The 23,801-nt window shown below is 38.8% G+C and overlaps 1 protein-coding gene across 1 annotated transcript; it reads right to left on the bottom strand.

Annotated features, from left to right (window-relative positions):
• Positions 1-728: 728 nt before the first annotated feature.
• Positions 729-23,625, bottom strand: SOCS4 (suppressor of cytokine signaling 4). The gene is made up of 2 exons (XM_036748370.1): positions 23,441-23,625; positions 729-2,372 (listed from the first exon to the last, which is right to left on the bottom strand). Exon 2 carries the CDS (start codon positions 2,276-2,278, stop codon positions 968-970), a length of 1,311 nt encoding a protein of 436 aa, XP_036604265.1. The 5' UTR covers positions 2,279-2,372; positions 23,441-23,625; the 3' UTR covers positions 729-967.
• Positions 23,626-23,801: the final 176 nt, after the last annotated feature.

Below are 23,801 nucleotides of genomic sequence, written 5' to 3'. Positions count from 1 at the left end.
TTTGTTAAACCTTTGATACTCAGTTCTTTCAAATTAACCTCCAAAATGAAAATACAGTATAAGTTTTATTCTTAAATAAAAGGCTTCTGTATAGATTAAAGTTATGGCAGGGTGAGAAAGACAGGAAATTGACGATGGAATCCATAGTAGTGAATAGACTGGAAACTACGCAGACAGTTGCTGTGTAAGCTTCTTATGCCATCAGATTTATCATTTAATCTACAGGTAAGTTTGCTGTCATCTTTAACACCATTATTAATAAATTACGAAGGTCTTCTATGTTAGTCTGAAACATAAGTCTAAATATTAACAGGATGGTCCATCTTACTAGAAGAATGGATAAGCACTAATTAAAAAGAGGCTAGAAAACCTATTTTACATACAGGAATAGTTATGTCAGAACTAGATTAACGAAGAATTATACTTTATATGGTGGGCACTGCATTAGTATTAAAGGAATGTATAAAATAGAAAATACTCAATTTTTAGTTTGTCATTTATAGGATTATTTAAACATGTCTGTAGATATATGCCAATTAAAAAATTTAAAATGAATAAAATTTAAAGTCTAACGAATAACTGCAAGGGGCAGCTAGGTGGCGCAGTGAGTTGAGTACCAGCCCTAGAGTCAGGAGGACCTGAGTTCAAATAATCCGGCCTCAGACACTTGACACATGTACTAGCTGTGTGACCTTGGGCAAGTCACTTAACCCCAATTACCCTGCCAAAAAAACCAAAAACCAAAAAAAGAATAACTGCTACAAGATACCTCAGAAGACCTATCATAAAGCCTTAGTGGGTAACATTAATAGTATCACCAGCCCTCCCAAAAAAGTATCTGGAAATAAAAGTTAAGGTACATGTTAATTTGCATTTTAACCTTGTAGAAAATTTCAAAATGGCAAAAGAAAAAAAACTTGGAAAAGCCATGAAAGAGCTTTTATATGATCACTAATCCTCCCTGGCCTTATTGTTCTGGCACATCAATCCTGAGTACTCTAACTTTTGATTTATAGTGATATTCCTTCAGATATAATTTCATAGATGAAGGAACTGGGAGGGTATCGATGCCATCATAGGTTGTACAGTTACAAATAACTGTCCTGCATATATGCTGAAGGGAAAAGGGGAAAGTCCGATTTAAAGGAGTGGATAAAAGTGGTTCAAAGAACATACAAGAGCTTGGGTCTTTATAATGTTCTAAGAGTCCAGTAATATCAGGAGAATGGAAGACACAAGGATCATGTGCGTCAAAGCTAAAGTTGTGATTCCATTGCTCAATCCTAGCATGAAGAGAACGACTATAACGTCTAAAACTAACAGAGAATAAATAGTCTTCCTGTGCTGAGTCACGAAGTAAAAACGTTCCCTCTGGTTTTCCTTCCAGTAATGCCTCAGCTGCATATTTGTCCATTACTCCCCAATAACACGGATTGTTATTGATCTGAAGGAGATCTGGAACAAGACAGTGAACATAATCTATCTGAGTGTGGTATTTAGGAGGCGTTTCCAACTGCAGCATTTCGTCATCAGTTTCCCATTTTGGTTTGTTTCTTTTCCTAGAACTTGTGCAAAGTGTTAAAATTTCATCATCTGAATCCATATCACTATCTTCTATACTGTTATTAGATGCCAGGTTCATTACAGAATCAGTCTTTGGATCACAATGATGTGAATGGTTGTCAGTAGTTGTGTCACATGGCTGAACCTGAGTATGTGAAAAAGAGTTTACACTTTCTTCCCTGTTACCTCTTTCCTTCAGTTGGACATCCCTCATATCACTTTCAGATAATTCTGTGCTTCTGCGGTTATCTGATTTTGGAGTTATAGGGGCAGTGTGTTGTTTAATTAAATGCCAACGAAAGGCCAGCTCTGACTGAGGTGGGAAAGGACACTTATCTAACATGAGTTCACTGATAAGAATTTTTCTTTTTGATGGGAGCACTGGAGAGTGTCGACTGCTACAATTTTTTATGGGAAAGCACTGTCCCATAGCATCTTGCAGTTTTTGTTTAAGAGACCGGCCCAAAAATCTGTGCCCACAAGAGCGATCTAAATCCAACTCAATGGACGAACAGCTGTGCTTCCTCTCTGGGCTCCCTAAAGGGATGTCAGCTTTCTCTGTGGCACCTGGTGTGTCAGTATCAGAAGAGTGCTCATTCTTTTTGGACCAAGAGAGCTTTTTCCCACTCCACACATAACCATCTTTTCTGTCTGCACTTCTACTCCGACTGGTTTTGGGTCTCACATCTACATTTTTATTATTGTTTTCTGCCATTTTGTCAAACTATATCCACAAGTCCAGGTGTTACATATGCTGGTTTTTCAGGCTTTCAAGGAGGAAGTTTCTTCTAGGCCCTTTATGGAAGTATCTAGAAAAACAAAGAAAAATGTTTATCAACCATTTGTCATATAATCATCACAGCTCATGTTAAATCCCAACTTCTGGTGAGAATAAGTTGTGAAAAACAGAGTTGTGTATCTTGAACACAGCAAGCACTCAATAAATGTTTATGAATTAAATTATCATTTTTTATAAAGACAGATGTAGAGAGGGGAATGAAGGTGAGAGTAGTTATAGGATCTCTTTGCTCTTGCCAACTGCCAAAAACAAATTGTTTTTAATCACACAAACTAATACCTTCAGAAAATGGCACAGCTGAGCAATAGCCAAATTCTTCTATTTTCAGCCATAATGTAAATACAAATATTTTCTACTTGTATGCAATACATCTTCAATATTCCTCCATTTTAAATATGTATTCTGGAACAGGTAGTGAGCAGGAGGCATCTTTTTTATGCACTGATCTGGTCATGTTGTTGTTCTGCTCAAAAATCTTTAGTAGCTCATCCTATGGTCTATCTAGTGAAGTTCCAATGTCCTTGTCTGGAATTCAAGGCCTTCTACAATCTAGCACCAGCTTATATTTTCAGCCTTATTCTATATTACAGTCCTCTAACATTCTAAAATTCCAGCTAAATTTGGATTACTTTTTGTCCCCAAAACACATACTCTGCTTCTATGCTTTTGCTTAGGTTATTTGCTGTACTGGAAAGTCCTCCCTCCTCCCCTTTTCTCTGAATTTCTACCCATCCTTCTTCTCTGATCCTTCCTAATAAGTGTCTCCCTCAGACTTTACATAGTATAGTTTCGTAATTTTCTAACGCATGTTATCAAGAGCTATTATAGATTATAATTATCTGTGTATTATTTCCTGTGAACTCCATGAGAGCAAGTCCTATGTCTTATCTAAACTTTCTATCTCCACCAAGTACCTAGTATGATATTCTGCAGCATGAGCTTCATAAATATTTACTGAACGAGTAAATGACCTTCCATTTCTCAATAGTAATCTGACTTGACGAAGTAAAGCAAACAGTGATGATTTCTATCATTATTGGAGTAAGGGGAAAAGAAGTAAACCTGGAAAATACCACAGCAAAGAACAGGGAGAAAATCATGGCCATAGTGGTCATTCGGTGGCATAAGTATAATAAACAAGTATGTTTTTATTTGAAATTATAATACATTACTTTCTCAAAATGCTTCCTTCTATTTTCTTCCCTTTCTGTTGCTTATCATTACTATTTTAAAAATATTTTTAAAAGATTTGAAATGTTTTAACAAGATATACTGTAAATGTTAAAATCTGTTTCAAATTCCAGAAAAGTTCTTGCAAAGACCTAAGATAGGGACTAGACCTGTGATTTCACTAGCATAAGGAACTCCCACGTAAGAAAATTCTACCAATGGTGGCTTTTTTTTTTTAAACAATTTGTAAGTTTTAGTATTACTCAGAACAGTTGAAGATCATGCAACTTGCCCAGAGTCAGCCACCTTTAAGTATCAGAGGCAGGGCTTGAACTGAGGTCTGCCTGGCTTTAAGGCCCACTCTTTACCCACTAGGAAACTCTATCTCTCAGTGCAGATGAGAACTAGTAAAAATACACGCACATGCTTGAGCACACAAACACACACACCCAAATATCTAAAACTCCCCAGATACTGCTTGTAAGAAAGGTTGAAAAGGTACCAAGCAAATTTTCCCGTGTAGCTCTGCCAACTGACTTCAGTCATTAGTCATATTAAAATTTTGTTGCCAGTCAGTCTGAGCAACATTTATGGAGGGAAAGACTGAATGAAGTATCTGGCATTGCTTACTTCCTTCTAGTCTTCTAATAAATAAAATTAGATCATCAAGAAAAAGTCTTTCAGCGTGTTCCTTTCTACAGTGTATTGCTACATCCATTGCTGTGGAATGAGTCAGAAGAGAACTCAGAGAATGTGACCGTTTAATTATTTTTCCAAGGTGATAGGTACTAGGGGCAATTAAATATTTCAAAGACTTAGGGGTCAATGAAATCTGCAGAAACACTCAGGTGGAATGAGAACACACAAACTGAAATCTCATTCATGTGGGTATTCACTCTCCATTGGTGAAATAATAATTTATGTGAGACTGAAGGCCATTTTTTTTCTTTTTTCTTTGAATTACCATCACCAAAGAATTTATTACCTGCTGATCTATCTACTGGCAACAATCCTCTCTGTACTTAGGCTAGTTTTGGATAACAGAGTCAGTCTTTTGCTGGCAATATACCTGAGGTATTTTCAGTAGGGTAGAACCTACCAAAGCTTATGAGATGCTGGCATAGCCTTAAACCACCTATGGTCACTTCTACTCCATGATGAGATTGATATCAGAGAGGGATTTTATGGAGGAAAAAGCTCTGTGCCTCAAATATGGCCTTTTCTATTCATCTCTTTAAAAGCTTTTTGAAAATAAGATAATTTTGCAACTGACTAAATTAAATTTTACCCAGTATGATAAAAAGATTTTGATTTTGTAGGTAAGATTTAGAAGAATATATATAGTAACTTGGGATTCTCTTTCATATTTTAAATCTGAATCAATTAAGCTTTTTATATACTTTAAAAAAGTGAATTTCTGATAAAGACATTAGTCAAATGTTATGGGAGAACTATCTCCTCTCTGAGTTCATGTGGTAACAGTTAAAATTATTGAGGTAAGAATCTAGGTTTTATTATTATGCTCTAACATAGGTTCATGCCTCAGATAAAACAATAAACTTGACCATTAGAATTCTAACAAAGCCTCTTATAAGCAAAATTATGTCAGAGTGACAGAGAAGTAATACTTTAATATACTGCAATCTTGTACACTCCTCTTGGGCCATGAAAGTTAACAAAAAGACAGGTCTAAAATCTCATGCTTCCTTCAATGAACAAATTTGGCTAAAGTCATATAGTCATAATCCCATACAAAAACAAACCTAGTTAAACAGTCTTTAAAGGTAAACTGAGTCAGGTTACAGATTAAACTACAATTAGAAAGTTCACATATAGGCTGACTTTATGAGGATGATCAGAATATGTTGCCAAGATGTCAGGGACAATTGAGATTCTTCCTCTTACTTTAGGCACACTGCCAGCAAAAGAGTGACTCTGTTATCCAGGAACCAGCCCAAGTACAGAGAGGACTGTTACTAGCAGTAAATTCTTTGGTGATAGTAATTCATAAAATACAGAAAAAATTAAAAGTATTAAGGCCTTAAGTAAATTTTCACATCCCATGGGACAGGTTTTGGTCAGATGAAGTTAATATTAATAGATGATAGGCTTTCAAGTTAATCGAAAGTTGTAGAAGGCCTTGAGTCCCAAATGATAAAAACAGATAAAAGGAAATAAAAAATAAAAAATTCCCATTACACAAGATAAAGTACTTATGTAGGAACTGGATTGTATTTCTTATGGTGATTTAGCATACCCACTAAGTTGCCTCTAGCCTCAGTGATTTAGTTTACAAATTATTTCTGCATAATCATTTTAAATTGTCAAGGTGAAAATTATTTCTGTTGATGAAAAAATATTAATACTAATACCATACCCTGAGATTTAGGCTCAAGTATGTGAGAAACAATTTCATTTAACATGAATCTATATTCAAAGCCATTTCTCATCACCACAGTGGCCATTCAAAACCATTTCATTTCCTCTACCCTGCTAAGAACCTTGCCTCTTATTTTAATGAAAAAACTGAAGCTATTTGCCAAGAGTTCCCTCTTCTCCCCATCTCACACAACTCGGAAGCATCTCATGCGAAGAGGTGACCCTTCTTCTTGTCAAGGCAAACTGCTCTACATACACAAGTGATACTCATCTTCTGCAGGCTGTCTCCTTAATTATCACTGCTTCCAAAAATCTTTGGTATCTCTCCTACTCTCAAAAAATCATCACTTGATTGACTATTCCCACCAGCTGCTAGCTTATATCTTTCCTCCATTTAGCGGCTAAATTTCTTGAGAAGGACATCTACAGTCAGTGCCTCCATTTCCTTTCTTCCTAACTTTCTGCAGTCTGGCTTCTGACCTCTTCAATTGATTGTGCTCTCTCCAAATAATCTCTTAATGGTTAAATCTAATGGCCTTTCTCAGTCCTTATCCTTCCTGACCTCTCTGTAGCCTTTGACAGGTGTTGATCACCCTCTTCTATCTAGGATTTCTTGACACTTGAGCACTTCCTGGTGCTCCTCATATTTGTTCACCACTTCTCGTTTTCCTTGCTGGATCTTCATCCAATTTGTACCCACTAATCTTGGATGTCTCACAAGGCTCTGTGCTGGTCATCTTCTCTTCTGCCTTTATACATTTTGCTTAGTGTAGATAAACTCTTGTGGATTCAACTCTCTCTTCTATGCACATGATTCTCAGATCTATTTATCCTCTTCCAACTTCTCACAAAAACTCCAGTTTTTTATCTCCCACTACCTACTGGTCATCTTGAATTGGATGTCCTATAGATAACTGAGCTCATCTTTCCCTTTAAGCCCTCTCCTTTTCCCAACTTCCCTTTTACTGTCAAGGGAACCACCATTCTCCCACTCACAGAGCCTGGTAACCTTATGTAATCTGTGGCCAAGTCCTATCATTTCTACTTTCTCATATAAGTCTCCTTTTCTCCGCTCACACAGCTGCCACCTGGTACAACCCTCAGTACCTCATGGCTGATAAAATGCAACTCCCTCGGGGCTGATCTCCCTGTGTACTCCAGTCCTCCACTTAGCTGTCAAATTGACCTTCCTAAAAAACAGGACTGACATATCACCCCCCTTATAACTCCAGTGGCTCCCTATTACCTCCAGAATAAAACCCCTCTGGCAAATTTTAAACTCATCAGAACTTGGCCCCTTCCTACTTTTCCAATTTTTTATTCTCCTCCACATTTTCTACAATTCACTAACACTGGTCTCCTTGTTCTTTGCACAAGACACTCCATCTCCTGACTGTATTTTCACTGGCTATCCCAATGGCTAGAACTCTGAACTCATCTCCTCTTGGATTCCCTGGCTTCCTTTAAGTTCCAGCTAAATTTCCACCTTTTACAAGAAGCCTTTCCTTATGTTAGTGCCTCCCCATTCTGTGATTATCTCCAATTTGTCCTCTATATATCTTGTTTGTACATAGCTGTTTGCATTGCCTTCCTCATTAGATTAAAAGCTTAAGAGTAGACACTGCTTTCTTGCCTTTCTTTGTATCCCCAGAGCTTGGCACAGTGCCTAACGCATAGTAGATGCTTGCTTTTGACTTCATTTCTAGCTTGGCAAGAGAGCTGTCCCAGCTGGCATAGTTCTCTCTGTCCTTAGATATGACTCTTTGTCCTAAGATTTCAGGGAACATTTATAGGAATCTTGAGCAAGGAAAGATATTTTAAAACACCTGGGTTAACATCTCAGAAATGAGCAAAAAGCTACTATCCTTTTCCTCTTTGGAGTTAACCATAGGGACCTTCTTCCTTCCATCATTACTTAAATCTTTTCTCAATGGAGAAGGATGGGTCCTAAGGCCAATCACTTCAGGTAGGTAGGCAGGCAATGATGTAAACAAGACAAGAGTTATAAGGTTTGTATCACCCTTAATTCATCATCTCAAGAAAATCAGGTATCTGGAAAAGGTTTTAAAGGAAAATATTATTTCTTAATGTTTCTAGATAAACTAAACAGGAAGGTTTTAATATGCTCCGTGTTTTTAATATTTAGGGAAAAGTAATCCATAATACCTTCACACTGCATTCACAGAGTCTCAGATTGGGAGGGATCTCAAAGATGACCTAGGTCAACAATCATCTGAAATATAACCCTCTTCTCCAATACCTCCGAAAAGGGATCATCCAACATCTAGATGAAGACCTCCAGTCACAGAGAACTTACTGCTTTGTGAAGCATTCCACCCTACTGCTCTAAGTGTTAGGGCATTTTCCCTAATACTAAATTGAAATCTCTCTCCCTGAACCTTTCACCCATCAGACCTAGTTAGGCACCTTTAAGTCAAGAAGCACAAATCAACCCCTTCCTTTACATGAAGACAAGGATCATGTTTTTCAGACTTTTCTGCTCCAGGCTAACTGTATACTTTGTTCTTTCAAAGGATCCTTGCATGGCATGTTTTCAATTTTCTCTATTCTGATCGACTTCCTTTGGACATGTTCTAGCTTGTCAAAGTCCTCATAAAACAAGGCGTCCAAAATTAAACAAGAGTTGCTTTTTTTTAATCAGTAATAAATAAGAATAAATAAGAACCTCAAAAGTAGGTCAAGGAATACAAAAAGCTATTCTAAGTAGATGATGCATTTGTTTGATACTATGACATACTCATCAAATTTGCAGGTGACACAAAGGATAGTTAACATACTGGATTTCCCAGATCTATGTTTGGGCTGTCCTCATGCCTGCAATCCTCTCCTATACCTCTGCTCGTTGAAATCCTTGGCTTACTTCAAAACTCAGCTCAAGTCCTAACTACAGTGGGAGGCTTTTCTTGGTCTCCTACAACTTTTAGTTACTTCCCCTTCAAGGTTACTTTACTTGATTTGTCTATGTATTGTATAAACACATATATATGCAACACACATGTTGTCTCCCTTGCTCCTGGAGAGCAGAGACTTTTCCCTTTGTTTCTGTATCCCTAGCACTTATCACAGGGCCTGGCACATACAAATGTTTGTTGATTGATTATATAACAGAGTAATGAACTAAAAGGATCTTGACAAGCTGGCATTGGGTTGATCTAGTAAAGTGAGATTAACTGAGGTAAACATAAAGTTATACTTAGGTACAAAAAAAAAGTCAAACTTACAACAATTGCTCTGAAAAAGAATTAAAAAAAAAGAAAAAAAAGAATTAGTGGGATATAGGCTTAATGAGAATCAGCTAATGTGACCTTGGGCAAAAAGAGGAGAGGCCTGGCTGGCAGGAATAAGGGAAATGAGAGTCCCATTGTACTCTGCCCTGCTCAGACTGAGTCTGGAGCAGTATGTGCAGTTCTTGGCACTATGATTTCAGGAGGACACTGAAAAGCTGGAATGCGGTCAGAAGAATGTCATTAGGACAGCAGAGAGCCTTCAGCACATGTAATGTGAGAATTAGTTGAAGGAACTAGTAATGTTTAGTCTGGAGAAGAGAAAAATCAGTGAACATTTTTGTTTTTATTGTACTCACTTGACTACTGGGGACAGGTAGAGTAGCTGGTTTGCACTATGTATTTCATTCTTTGAAGTAGTCTACGGATATAATGAAAAAATGAGGAAGATGGCCATCTAGTCACCTGTGTGTGTATGTGTATATATATGTATACAACATTCCTCACTTTATCCACCTACGTCCACGTAAACACAGGTACTGTACATGTGGGTGTTTTCATATATACGTCCATATATGTGTGTGTTGCTATGCTCTAGCAAAAAGAAATCATGATTGACCCTTGGGAATCCCCTATGTACCCAACAACTCGCTTGGTTAGCTGTACATACACGTAGGATCAGGAATGCAAGGTGAGCTAATTATAAGCTTAGCAAACTTCACCTAAATCCAGGTATGCAACCTGACAAGTTTACCAATCACAGTATCCTTGTGGTAGATGAGGGGAGGGGGTTGTTGCTGTATACTCTACCTGCTGACTATTGCAAAGGTTCCCCTTCCTACCTAGTCCTGTTAATCTATGCAGCAACCACAATCAGAAATAAAGGTACAGACACAGGAGATCTGGGTTTCTGATGGGATAAACAACCTGCTGTGTGACCAAACTGCCACTGCTCTGTGCCTGGGAGTCTGAAGGATGAGACAATCACTCACAGGTGCGTTTGTGTAAGTAATAAACTGCCTGACTCATTAAGTCCTTATGTTCCTTCTTTCTGCACCCACAATTCTCTCACATACACATACACACACACACACACACACACACACACACACATATATATAAAATATATATATGTATACACACACATTCACTATACATATTTAAAAGTTAACTAGATATTTCTTTAAAAAGATAGTACCTTTACTTCTTTTTTTACTTTAACCTTACTTTTTTAAGAAAAATCCTTTTTCTCTTGTGACATAAGAAATGACAAAAGGCATTTGGAGAAACTTGGGAAGACCAGTATGATGAAACACGTAGAATCAGAACAATTTATACAATAATAGTGACATTGTAAAGAGGAGCAACTTTGAAAAGCTTTGGAACAAAGTAAAACTAAAATAGATGAGACCATGTCAGATAGCTTTTTCCAAAATTCTCACTTTTCATGATATTCTGGGGTTAAAACATCTGGCATTTTATATATTAGAAAAGGGTCAAAATAATATAGGTCTATTACTACTTATTTTTTAAAACTGTAACAGCAGGAAAAAAAAATCACTTTTAATTAGAAAAAACAACGCCGTACTTAAATGACCCTTCATGGCATGTTAGGTGACCCTTATTTTTTTACAGCTATGCTACTCATGCAAAAGCACTGTTAGGTTCTATCTTGTGGGAAAGACCTAGACTGTTGTCTTGTAACAGATTGGGTGTCACCTTCCTGAGAAGACTCAACTATGGGGATGCTTCCTGTCAAGATTCTGGCCATTAGGTGACAAATTCTTTGGCTATGACAACCCATGAAAGAAGTAACAATTTTTTTTAAAGGGCCATTAGCACTATGACACCACCTTCCTCTTCAAGATGTGACAATGGTCAAATGAGGACAAAGGATTCTAAGAAATACAATTTTTAAACCATCTATAAGCATTAAATGTAGATCCACTAAATGTTTAGTCTTTGTCCAATGACTATGTAACATGTCCAAATAAAATGTTATTGAAAGAAATGAGAAAAGTAATAGCAATTTCACATTATCAAGGAAATGTGTGCTCAGAAAAGGAGGTAGGCTGGTCATGTGGTGAGAACTGGGGATAAATGTAACACTACCTCAAGTATCCTCACTGTTACCCACAAAATATAAAAAGACCTACAGAAAGGCCTCCAGCAAGCTGGGTAGATTTCTCTGTGTAGGAGCAATAGAAAAGGATGAACAAGAGTTGAACAGAATGAGAAGGTATGAAAGGGCTGGGATCTCTACGAATGAAAGGAATATAGGCACTGATGAAGTCATAGGTTGACCAAAGTATTGAAGTATTAAGAAAATTCACTGAATTAAATAGGATTTTAAGATAAGTTTACATCCTGATTTCCTTGGTTTGTTCCTAGATAATGATATCCATGCATTTGATTCCTTTGCTTATGTTCAAATTTTTTTTAAATTAAGATTTTTTTATTTTTAGTTTACAACACTCAGTTCCACATGATTTTGAGTTCCAGATTTTCTTCTTGCCCTTCCTCCCCAAGATGGCATGGAATCCGATACATCTTCTACATATAACTCCACATTAAACTTATTTTATGTTCAAATTTTTTAAAAAACAAATTCAATTTTATTTGAAGCTCCAAATTTTCTTCTTCCCACTTCCCTCTTACCAAGGGAAAAAAAAATAAAAACAAAACCTGTCTCAAATATTTAGTCAAACAGAACAAATTCCTTCATTAATCATGCCCCAAAGAGGAAGGGAGAAGGAAGCCAAAATCTACACTCCAAGTCCCCTCTGTGGTGGTGGGTAGCAAAGTTTCATAATGATCCTCTAGAATTGTGGTTGGTCATTACTCTGATCAGAGGTCCTAAGTCCATCACAATATTGGTATCCTTTGCTCACTTTACTGTACATGGATTCATTCAAGTCTTCCCAGGTTTCTCTGAAACCATCTCCATCATTTCTTAAGACACAATAATATTCTATCATATTTATATATCACAACTTGTTCAGCCATTCCCTGATAGTGACCCCTTTAATTTCCAACCTTCTGCCACCATGAAAAGAACAGAAAAAAATATTTTTGTATATATGAGTCCTTTTCCTCTTTCTTTGACTGCTTTGAGGGTAAAGACCCAGTATCGGTATTGCTGGATTAAAGGGTATTAATCACAGCTTTAATAGCTTTTTGGTCACAGTTCCAAATTGCTTTATAGAACTTCTGGATCAGTTCAGTTTCACCAACAGTGCAATACTGTACTTGTTTTTCCACAGTCCCTTGGCATTTGTCATTTAACTTTTTTGGTCAACTTTGCCAATCTGATGGATGTGAGGTGGTCCCTCAGAGTTTTAATTTGCATCTCTCTAATTGTTAGTGATTTAGAGCATTTCATATGGTTACTGATAGATTGGAAATCTTCCGAAAACTGCCTATTCATATCTTTTAACTGTTTGTTAATTAGGGAATGACTCTTATTCTTAAAAATTGACCATTTTCTATAACTTTTGGAAATGAGATCTTTATCAGAGAAACTTGTAGAGATTTCCCTCAATTTCCTGTTTTTCTTCTAATTTTGGCTGCATTGATCTTGCCTATGTACTACCTTTTACTTTTTTTATTGCCTCATTTTTAAAAATAGTATTTCCTCCCCCACCTCCATTACATGTTAAGATAATTTTTAGCATTTACTTTTACAAGATTTTGAGTTCCAAATTTTTCTTCCTCTCTCCTCTCCTTCTCCTAAAATGGTAGGCCATTTGACATAAATTATACATGCACCATCATGTAAAACATTTCCATATTAGTAACAGTTGTGAAAGAAGAAACAAATCAAAACGAAAAAAAAAAAACTATGAAAAAGAATAAAGTAAGTGAAAAAGTATGGTTGGATCTGCATTCTGAGTCCATTGGTCCTTTCTCTGGATGCAGACAGCATTTCCCTTCCCGAGTCCTTTGTACTTGTCTTGGATCATTATGTTGCTGAGGAGCTGAGTCATTCATAGCTGATTATCACACAATGTTGCTGATACTATGTACAATGTTTTCCTGGTTCTGCTCATTTCACTTTGCATCAGTTCGTACAAGACTTTTCAGGTTTTTCTGAAATCTGCCTGTACATCATTTCTTATTGCACAATAGTATCCCATTACATTTATACACCATAGCTTATTCAGCCATTCCCCAATTGATAGGCATCTTCTCAATTTCCAAGATTTTACCACCAGGAAATGGGCTGCTATAAATATCTGCATATGCTGGTCCTTTTCCCTTTTTTATGATCTCTTTGGGATACAGTCCTAGTAGTGGTATTGCTAGATCAAAGGGTATGTACAATTTCGTTGCCTTTTGGGCACAGTTCCAAATCGTTCCCCAGAACGTTGGATCGGTTCACACCTCCACCAGCAGTGCGTTAGTGTCCCAGTTTTCCACATCCTCTCCAGTATTTATCATTTTCTTTTTTTGTCATATTAGCCAATCTGATAGGTGTGAAGTGGTACCTCAGAGTTGTTTTAATTTGCATTTCTCTAATCAAAAGTGATTTAGAGCACTTCTTTATACATGTATAGATAGCTTTCAGTTCTTCATCTGAAAACTAATTGGGGAATGGCTAGTATTCTTATAAATCTGACTCAGTTGTCTATGTATTTGAGAAATGAGGCCTCTATCAGAGACACTGGTTGTAAAAATTGTTTCCCAGCTTTCTGCTTTCCTCCTAATCTTTGTAGTATCAGTTTTGTTTGTGCAAAAGCTTTTAAATTTAATATAATCAAAATTATCTATTTTACAATTTGTAATGCTCTTTTTCTCATTTGGTCATGAATTCTTCTCTTCTCCACAGATCTGACAGACTATTTCTTGCTCTTCTAAATTTGCTTATGGTGTCATCCTTTATGTATAAATCATGTACCCACTTTGACCTTATCTTGGTATATGGTGTGAGATGTTGGTCTACACATACTTTGTGCCCTATTGTTTTCTAGTTTTCCCAGCAGTTTTTGTCAAACAGTCAGTCCTTATTCCAAAGGCTGGGGTCATTGCGTTTATCAAACACTAGGCTACTAGGGTCATTTACTACTGTGTCTTGTGTACCTAATGTAGTCCACTGATCCACTACTCTATTTCTTAGCCAGTACCAGATAGTTTTGATGACTACTGCTTTATAATATAGTTTGAGATCTGGTATTGATACCATTTGGTACATATACGTTTAGTATTGATATTACTTCATTGTCTATGGTACCTTTCAGCAAGATACAGTTTTCTTTTTGGTCTAGACATTTTTGCTTTTGCTTTGTGTGAGATCAAGATTACTACTCCTGCTTTTTTTTTTTTTTTTTACTTCAGCTAAAGCATCAATTTTTTTTTCCTACCCCTTACCTTTACTCTGTGTGTGTCTCTCTGCTTCAAGTGTGTTTCTTGTGAACAACACATTGTAGGATTCTGGTTTTTGATCCACTTTGTCATCTACTTCTGGTTTTACGGGAGAATTCATGCCATTCACATTCACAGTTATGATTACTGTGTATTTTTCCTCCATCCTATTTTTCCTCCTGTTTATCTTCTCTCTTTTCATCCTTTCCCTCCTCAATAGTGTTTTGCTTCTGTCTACCACCTCCCCCCAGTCTGTCCTCTCTTCTGTCAGTCCCCTCCAACCCCTTTATTTTAATCTCCTCCCCTCCTACTTTCCTGTTGGGCAAGACAGATTTCTATACTCACCAGATTGTGTATATTATTCCCTCTTGGAGCCAACTCTGAGGAGAGTAAGGTTCAAGTGACGCCCATTGCCCACCCTCCCATCCTTCCCTTTGCTAGAATAGGTTTTTTGTACCTCTTCATGTGAAATAATTTACCCCATTTTACCTCTGCCTTACTTCTGCATCCAACGTACTCCTCTTTCTCATCCCTTATTTTTTTATGTCATTCCCTCAAATTTACCTTATGCCTGTACCTTCTATGTATATTCCTTCTAGTTTTAACTATTAGTGGTAGAATTTTTAAGAATTACAATTATCATCTTCTCATGTAGGAATGTAAACAGTTCAGTTCCACTGAATCCTTTATTTTTTGGTTCCCTTTTTTATCTTTTTAGGTTTCTCTTGTGTTTTGATATTGGAGATCAAATGTTTTGTTTAATTCTGGTCTTCTCCTTATGGAAGCTTGAAATTCTTCTATTTCACTGAATGACCATTTTTTCCTTTGAAGTATTATGCTTAATTTCACTGGGAGGGGGAGGTGATTCTTGATTATAGTCCTACCTCCTTTGCCTTCCAGAATATCATGTTCTATGACCTCTGATCCTTTAATGTTGCAGTTGCTAAATCCTGTGTAATCCTGATTGTGGCTCCCCAATATTTGAATTGTTTCTTTTTGGCCACTTACAAGTATTTTTTCCTTGACCTGATAGTTCTGAAATTTGGCTATAATGTTCCTTGGGAATTTTTTGGGATATTTTGGGATCTCTTTTCTGAGATGATATGTGGATTCTTTCAATGCCTATTTTGCCCTCTGGTTCCAGGATATCAGAGCAGTTTTCCTTGATAATTTCTTGAAAGACGCTGTCCAGGTCCTCCTTTTGATTATGGCTTTCAGGTAGTCTTCTTCCGAGTTTGTGTCTTTATTTTCCCTGTCACCATAATAACTTTCTCTGGTCACATTCTTTTTTTGTTGTTTTTTTGCTCATCTTTTTTGGTCTTTCCCCATTCTTTTAAATTTCAGCTCGGCTCACAGGGTGGAAGAGGCACTGTCTCAGGCTTTGTATGCCAGGGGCTGCAGGCCTTGGCTATGTACCTGGTGCTGCACTGATGTTGCCCTAAGGATAACAGGAGACCCTCCTGTCTGGTGCTAATTTGAGGGGGTGATGTGAAGGTAGCTGGCACTGCTGGAGGCCTCAGGGGGTCTGACAGCTTACCTGGTGTTGAGCTGGGGGTCCTAGTGCTGCTAGCGCACGTGCACACACACACACGCACGCATGCACACGCTAGATATCATTATACACTAATAATCAAAAGATTATTTTCTTAAGATAACAGTTGTAGGGAAAGTAAAAATAAAAAGAGAAGCTGAGAAAAGATGGTTACTATTACAGAATTTCTTCACCAAAAAACATAATTCTATCTAGGAAATATTTATCATTTATAGTGATGGATTCCTTTGCCAAGAGTAAATTTCTATATCCCAGGGAAAAACTCTTTATTTTTAGGCAATTCCCTTGATCTCAAGACCACTGCCCCCAAACCTTTTTGGGGGCAGAAATCATACACCTTTTCTCTTACCTCTTTTTATAAGCTGCTCTGCTTACTTTGGAAACTTCTTCATTTTTTGAGAAATAAATAAAAGGATGTAGTTTGACATCCAGAAATCATTATTCTCCAGAAATTTCTACTCCTGGAACATCATGCCACAAAGAGAATCCTAACAAACTTAGGACTTCTAACTCTGGAATTCCCAAGAAACTGATTTCTTTTTAATTTAATCAATACATGAATCAAGCCATAAATTCACTTTAAAGATTAATTCCCCAAATTTAGAGAATTAGTGGTCCCATTCTGCATCTTATTTACAATGCTGCCACTACAGTAACTCATTCACTCCATCTTATATATTAAATACCATTAATACTTTGCCAAGTTCAGAAATACAGCTTTAATATGTTAACACCCCTAATGGGGACATCAGTTAAATAAACAGACCATTAGGTTGGTATAGAATGGTCATTTTGGCACAGTCTATTAATTTGCTCTTATACATTAGCCAACTGCTGGACAAACACAAATCCCAGAAGACACTGGGATGAGTTTCCACAGAACACTTAAGTCCCATGTTTTGTGTGATCTCTATTCCCTGTACTGTAATAAAACCTAGAAGCACAGATGTATAGTTAGAATTCAAAAGTAGAAGCAATGAAAAAAGTACACACCTCCCCTCCCCCATGCATAATGAGAAGTGTCAAGGAGGTTTGAGGCATCAGAAAACTAACTCAAATTACTAAAGCTTTGGGGACAGCTATCTCTATAACAGAAACAATGAAAAGTGAAAGCAGATGTTCACACTGTACACTGGTAATATTATCCACCATAAGACATCTCTAATGAAACTGCAAAAGAGTTGGAAAATTACAACTCATCTTCCAGAATACATTTTCTGTGACGAGTTACTCAAAACTCAAAAAAAAAAAATCAAACTGGGAGGAGTAGACCCTCAGGGTTCCCGCACAAAAGAGAAACGGTTACTATTTAGTATTTGCATTCACTGTGCAGGGACCTATTGTCCAATCTGTGAGCTCCAGGGTGAACTGGGTTTAAGGCTTGGTTTTTGAGAAAGGAATCTAGGCAGTAAACCAGAAGTTTTAGGAGGCAGCCTTCAGCCATGGAAATGCACCTTCCTTTGGACAGCAGGAAAGGGAGAGGAAGAGGGAGAGGGAGGGGAAAGAAGAGGGGGAGAAAGGAGAGAGGAGAAGGGAGAGGGAATTCACAGGTTGTGTTTATCCTTCATTTTTGAAGAGGACAATGACGTCAGGGAAATGATGACATGACTTGTGGTTGACTTTGATTTGAGCAAGGGAGGGCCATGCAAGGTCACCAGCCTCACTTTCTCCTCCAGAGCCATCTGGGTCCAGTGGCCTGATATTCACCAGGACCACTGGTGATGGCCCAGGAATGGGTATTACCTCACTCAAAATGAGAACCTGAAAAGACCTTAGCCTAAAAGGGCCAGGGTTTCCCAATGCATCCAGAGCCATCCCCAGTCGTCCTGGTGAATATCCGGCCACTGGACCCAGATGGCTCTGGAGCAGAAAGTGAGGCTGGTGACCTTGCCCAGCCCTCCCACAAATCGAAGTCAACTGCAAGTTATGTCATCATTTCCCTGATGTCATGGTCCTCTTCAAAAACGAAGGACAAACACACTGTGATGAGGTGCATAACACTTTGTATACAAAAGGTATTTAATGTTTGAATATGTTAGGCAATTAAGATAACATATTTACTAGAACAACTTTCCCCAAATTTTACCTACTGAACTTGAAAAACAAATTTCTTCCATATAGCTTTGGCAAATCTAAGACAAGTCAGGAATTCTAGTTTCTATTTTATGACACCTCTTAAGATTCCCTGCCACTCTGGAGATAGAATAAAACTGCAGAATCTCTCAAAGTTGTTCAAGAGATTCCCTTGGAAATAGACCTTCACTGGCTTCAGGGAGTAATGTAAAAATATGGTACTGCAGACTATACTCAGTGAACACGCTCTCTCTCTGGTATAACTGGTACCCACATCTCAATAGCCCAATCATCAGTATTGTTTCCCTAAAACTAAAAACTCTTTAAACCAGGCTAAACAACTATCCAGTTGGAGACACTACAAGACATATGACTAGAAGAAAGCTAACACTAAAATATCTTCTCTCTTCCTCTCCTCAAATCTGGAGTTGTATAGGTAATATGTTATCAGTCAACTAATAAACATTTATTAAGCATCAACTATCACAGCCAAGAAATGTGTTAGATGCTGGGGATACAAAAGAACAAAACACCTGCTGTTCTCAAGGAGAAAAAAAACAAGCTTATATGTACATATAGAATAATTAATTGCAAAGAGAATATATTTTAAAAATACAAGGTAGTTTTAGGAAGAACACTAGGAGTTGGGGGGGGGACCAAGAAAACCTTCATGTGGAAGGTGGGGCTTGAGCTGTGAGGGGGGAGTGCATTTAAGGCATGGAGGATAGGGAGTGCAAAGTCACAGACTAGAGATAAGAGATGTGAGATGGAGTGCTGGATGGAAGAAGGAGAGAGAATGCCATTTTTGCTGGACCACAGAGTACTGCAAAGGAAGTAATTCATTCCTTTTTGGGTTCTGCTTCCGAGTCTGGATGTTCTCTCCCATGTCCCAGAACTCTTCTCACTCTGAAAGATTCCTCTGACCCAATGGTTTCTTCCTCTAATTGGTCAATTCCAGGCTGGGGATACAAAAAAGCAAAAGACAGTCCCTGCCTTGAAGCAGCTCATAATCTAGTTATCCATGGCTATCCATAGTTATCTCAAGTGATACGGCAAAGGAGCCTGGGTAGTACAAGAGGGGTGGTGGGGCAGCCTGGAGAGAATAGTGTCATAGAAACCCAGATAAGAGAGAAAAACCAGAAGGATAGGGTGGTCAACAGGGTCAAATAGAATGAGGACTGAGAAAAGACTATCTGATGGCCTTTCCTGCTCTGATACGGCAATTAAGAGATAAGGAAACCTGTATATTTTCTTCAAATTATTTATAGTGTTATTTTTAAGTATATCTCCTATATTCTCTTCCTGCTCTAGCTACTTTCCATCAGAATTTGCTGATCAGGTAACCATTTCAATGACTACCTCTAATCCCAAAGATTAACAGGCAAGTATTCATTAAGTACTTATGTTCTGGGCACTGTCCAAAGCACTGAGGATACAGAGAAAGGCAAAAACACTATCCATGGCCTCAAGAAGCTCACATTCATATGCCCATCAATGGGCAGAAAAAACACAAGTGCCTGTCAGATGACTTCATACGAAAAGATTTCATAATGCTCTTTGAAATATGAAGATGACAACACTGTTCCACCATGCACTGAGTTGTTTTTTAGCAATGGATTATAGTTGCAGTTTCATCCATACCCTCTCCCGCTGTTGTCCTAGTGGTCCAGGTAGATAAGCTTTAGGATTCAGTCTAAGGTCACAGAAAAAATAACTCTAGGTCTGTCTCAGTGGGCGGAGTTCCCATACAGATGAAATCAACGTCCTTCACATATTGTTTTACACAATATATTCCATATCAATATAACTATTTTGTGAATATTTTATAATATATGGCTTATTTCCAGTTGACTACCCTATGTTAAACAATGCTCCAAGGGTGGGGAACCTGCAGCCTTGAGGCCACATGTGGCCCTGTAGGTCCTCAAGTGCGGCCCTTTGACTCAATCCAAACTTCACAGAACAAATCCCCTTAATAAAAAGATTTGTTCTGTAAAAATTGGACTTAGTCAAAAGGCTGTACCCAAGGACCTGGAAGGCCACAGGTTCCCCACCACTAGCTTAGCTGTTTAAAAAAAGACATTCATAATACCAACTACTATATATTACAGGGAAAGGATAAATTAAAAAAAAAAACCACATGCTTGCTGACACTGTTTAAAAGAAAAATGTGCTAATTAACTAGTAGAAGGTATATTAGCATTTGAATTTAACAGAGATCACTGAAGTGTTTGTCTAACATAAAAAACAAAACAAAACCAAAAAACCAAATAGCAGCTTTTCCTTCAAGTACTGAAAAAAATATTTCTTTGGATTGGTTCTAGTAATTAAATTTAAAAATTTTAAGATCTGGTGTTGTTCTTCAGTCATCAGTCACCCAGGTTCACACTCCTTACATCTACCCGTTGCCAAGTTTTGTCAATTCTACCCCCACATCCTTTCTCCTCACTTAGACCACAACATGTGGCTCACCATCTTTCACCTGCATTACTTCAGTAGCCTCCTAATTGGTCTTCTTGCCTCTAACCTCTACATTTTCCACCAAGTGACCAAAATGATCCTCTTCTTGTTCATTTACTAAGGTGATACAGTGAGAAGAGCTTGTACAAAACATTTTCGTCAAACGTCAAAGTGACGCTCCTAAAGCACAGGTTTGATTCTCTCTCTTCCTGCTCAGGATGCTCTGGTGGGCAAACTCCTTTTTCGGTCATTAAAGCCCTTCACTTTCTACCTTATTACATATTAGCCCCTTTTACTTAATCTTCGATCCAGCTAATCTGGGTACTTGTGGTCCTTCACACAAGACATTGCATTTTCCCATCTCTGTGCCTTAATGCAAGTTGTCCTCCATGCCCGGGTATGGACCTCTACTTACCTTTACCTCTTAGACGCCTTAGTTTATTTCACAACTCGGCTCAATTCTCCTATCTTAAGCTTTTTCTTTGGCAAGAGGTAGCCTTGGTGTAGTGGAAGGTAAACTGGCTGTGGAGTCACAGAAGCTGGGTTCAAATCTCACCTCTGGTACTACTGGTATGACCTTGGACAAGTCACTTAACCTCCCTGGGCCTAAGTTTCCTTATCTATAAAACTAGGAGGTTGTCTGGTACAGTGGATAGGATACTGGAATTGGCAGCAAAAAGACCTGGGTTCAAATCCTACCTCAGATACTTAGCTATGTGACTACAGGTAAATCACAACTTCTCTGTGCCTCAATTTCTCCATCTGTAATATGAAGAGGTTGGATTTGATGGAAGGGACTCTTAAGATCTGATCTCGACTAGCTTTAAATTCATCATCCCCCCCCCAGTTGCCAGCCTTGCCTCCTGAAATTATTTACTTTGTGTGTGTGTGTGTATACTGTTCCCTTAAACTATAAGCTCCCTGAAGGTAGGGACTGTTTAATTTTCATCTTGTCACCCCCCAATATCTGACAAGAAGCAGGCGCTTAAAAGAGGCTAGCTGACTGACTGCTAACTTGTTGAATATGGTTTCCCCATAAATTATTTCACATTATTTTAGCTATAACTTACCAAAACAAATAATCAAATCATTGAGAGCAGCATGGCATAGGTATAGTTTACTAGACTTAAGAGTTAGGAAGACTTGGGTTCAAGTTATATCTTGGACAAATCTTAGCTGTGTGTCTATACACGTGGCTCCAGTTAGTTCTCTGAAACTACATGTTGTGGAACAAGCTGTCCAACTGTACAAAGGAGTTTTTGGGAGTTCCCCCCTCACTCATGAAATCACATCTGTACCAAAATTACTTTAAAAAACCAAACCAGGGGCAGCTAGATGGCGCAGTGAGTAGAACATCGGCCCTGGAGTCAGGAGGACCTGAGTTCAAATGCGGCCTCAGACACTTGACATACGTACTAGCTGTGCGACCTTGGGCAAGTCACTTAACCCCAATTGCCCTGCCAAAAACAAAACAAAACAAACAAAAAAAACAAACTAAAAAAACCTCAAACCTGTATACAAACAAGCAAATCAGTTTCCTGATGTATATGCAAAGTCTATCTGAAAAAGGGCTAAATGGAACATTGAACTGAAAGCTCACTAAGATTATAATGAGCAAGAACAAATTTTAAAAGAAATCGTTTGAATCCTGCTTTTTAAAAATTTGTCAAAGTTGAACTTCTGTAATACAAAGATAAAGCTGAGGAAAGAAAAGAAAACATTTTTGAAGTACCAAGAGATCCAATCCACTTAATTAGTAGGAAAATTCCTTAACTAATTTTCCAATACGCAAATTCTTGTACAAAGTTTAGTTTTTCAAAAACTAGTAGGGTAATTCCACGGAATGAGGTTCTCAGACCTCCGCTTAATTGGTGAAGTACAAAATGGACTAATTATAAGGTAACCTAATATGTCTCTATTCACTACATTAGTGGTCCCTAAACAATTACATCTACTTCGTCAGAACTCATCAGGCCATTTTTCCAACAATCTCAACTTCACCGACAATAACCACAGTTGGCTGCCAACCACAGTCACTGAGGCTTTAAGATGTGGAAAAGCCCCACTCATCGTCACTCGCCAAATGGATTCTAAAAAAAAAAATCATAATAAACCTTATGATTTGTTTTTAAGCATCTCAACAATTTAAAAAAAAATTAACTGGGGGTAGGAACCGCAGCAGAAGCGGGCAATATTCCTCAACAATCGCCCACTAGGTTGCGGTGAGGATCGCCAGATCGATATAAGAGATGTAAAGCTCTTTGTGAACCTTACAGCGCTCTATAAAGAGCTAGCTGGGCTAAGGCACCACGAGAATAAACGAAACTTCAGAAGGCATCAAAAGTAGTGTTTCTTTAAATCACAGGGCTGTCTGAGGGAATGTAGGACGAGTCATTAAGAAAAAGCCCGACCCGAAGGGTTGGGAGCTCAGCGTGAATGGTGCCCGGCGCTGACAAGGGCCGGCGTAGGGGGAGGGGGAGGAGGAGGCGTGCTCGGGGTGAGCACCGAGGCTCATTCTTTGTGGTGTGCCAGCCAGGGAGTCAGCAAATGCTCCCCTTCACTCAGGAACATCTGAATGGAGTGAGATGAACAACACGGGGCGCCCCGCTTACCCCAAACCTTCTGGAAAAGTGTTTTAAAAAAAATTTCCTGCTTTATATCCCTCCGGGCTTTGCTCCAGGAGCCGGGGGTCGGGGTCGGGGGGTGAGGGAAACTCTTTCTTGTCCTCCAGCGGCCAGGTCTTGGGGCAGTCGCCGCTCGGGGAGACTGGCTGGGTGTGGGGGAGCCCCGGGAGCCGGAGCCGGAGAGCGGCCGCCCGTCTTCCCCTCCCTGGCTTACCTGCCGCAGCGTAGCTTGACCCGAGCTGTCCAAGGAGCCGCCTCCATCGCCGAAGACTTTGGCCCCTCGGCCCACTGGGGGTGGAGGGTGAGGAGAGTAAGGCCTGCCGCTTCGGCTCCTCGTGCAGCCCCGCCCAGACTGCACCCCTCCTCCTCCACCTCCTCACACTGGCTCCCCTGGGCTCTCGTTCGGTTTCCGTCTCCGCTGGAGCCGTCTCCTCTTCCGCCCGCCCGCCCGCTAGGTCGACCCCGCCACTTCCGAGTTCGACTCCTTCTCTTCCTTTCGCAGCTGCTCCCCTCCCGGCCGGCTGGTCTCCTAGCAACCACCTGCGTGGTGGTGACGGCATCATCCCGCGACCCAG

The sequence above is a fragment of the Trichosurus vulpecula genome, chromosome 3 (assembly GCF_011100635.1).
Source record: "Trichosurus vulpecula isolate mTriVul1 chromosome 3, mTriVul1.pri, whole genome shotgun sequence".
In the NCBI taxonomy this organism is placed as follows: Eukaryota; Metazoa; Chordata; class Mammalia; order Diprotodontia; family Phalangeridae; genus Trichosurus; species Trichosurus vulpecula.
This window is presented reverse-complemented; position numbering and strand designations above follow the sequence as displayed.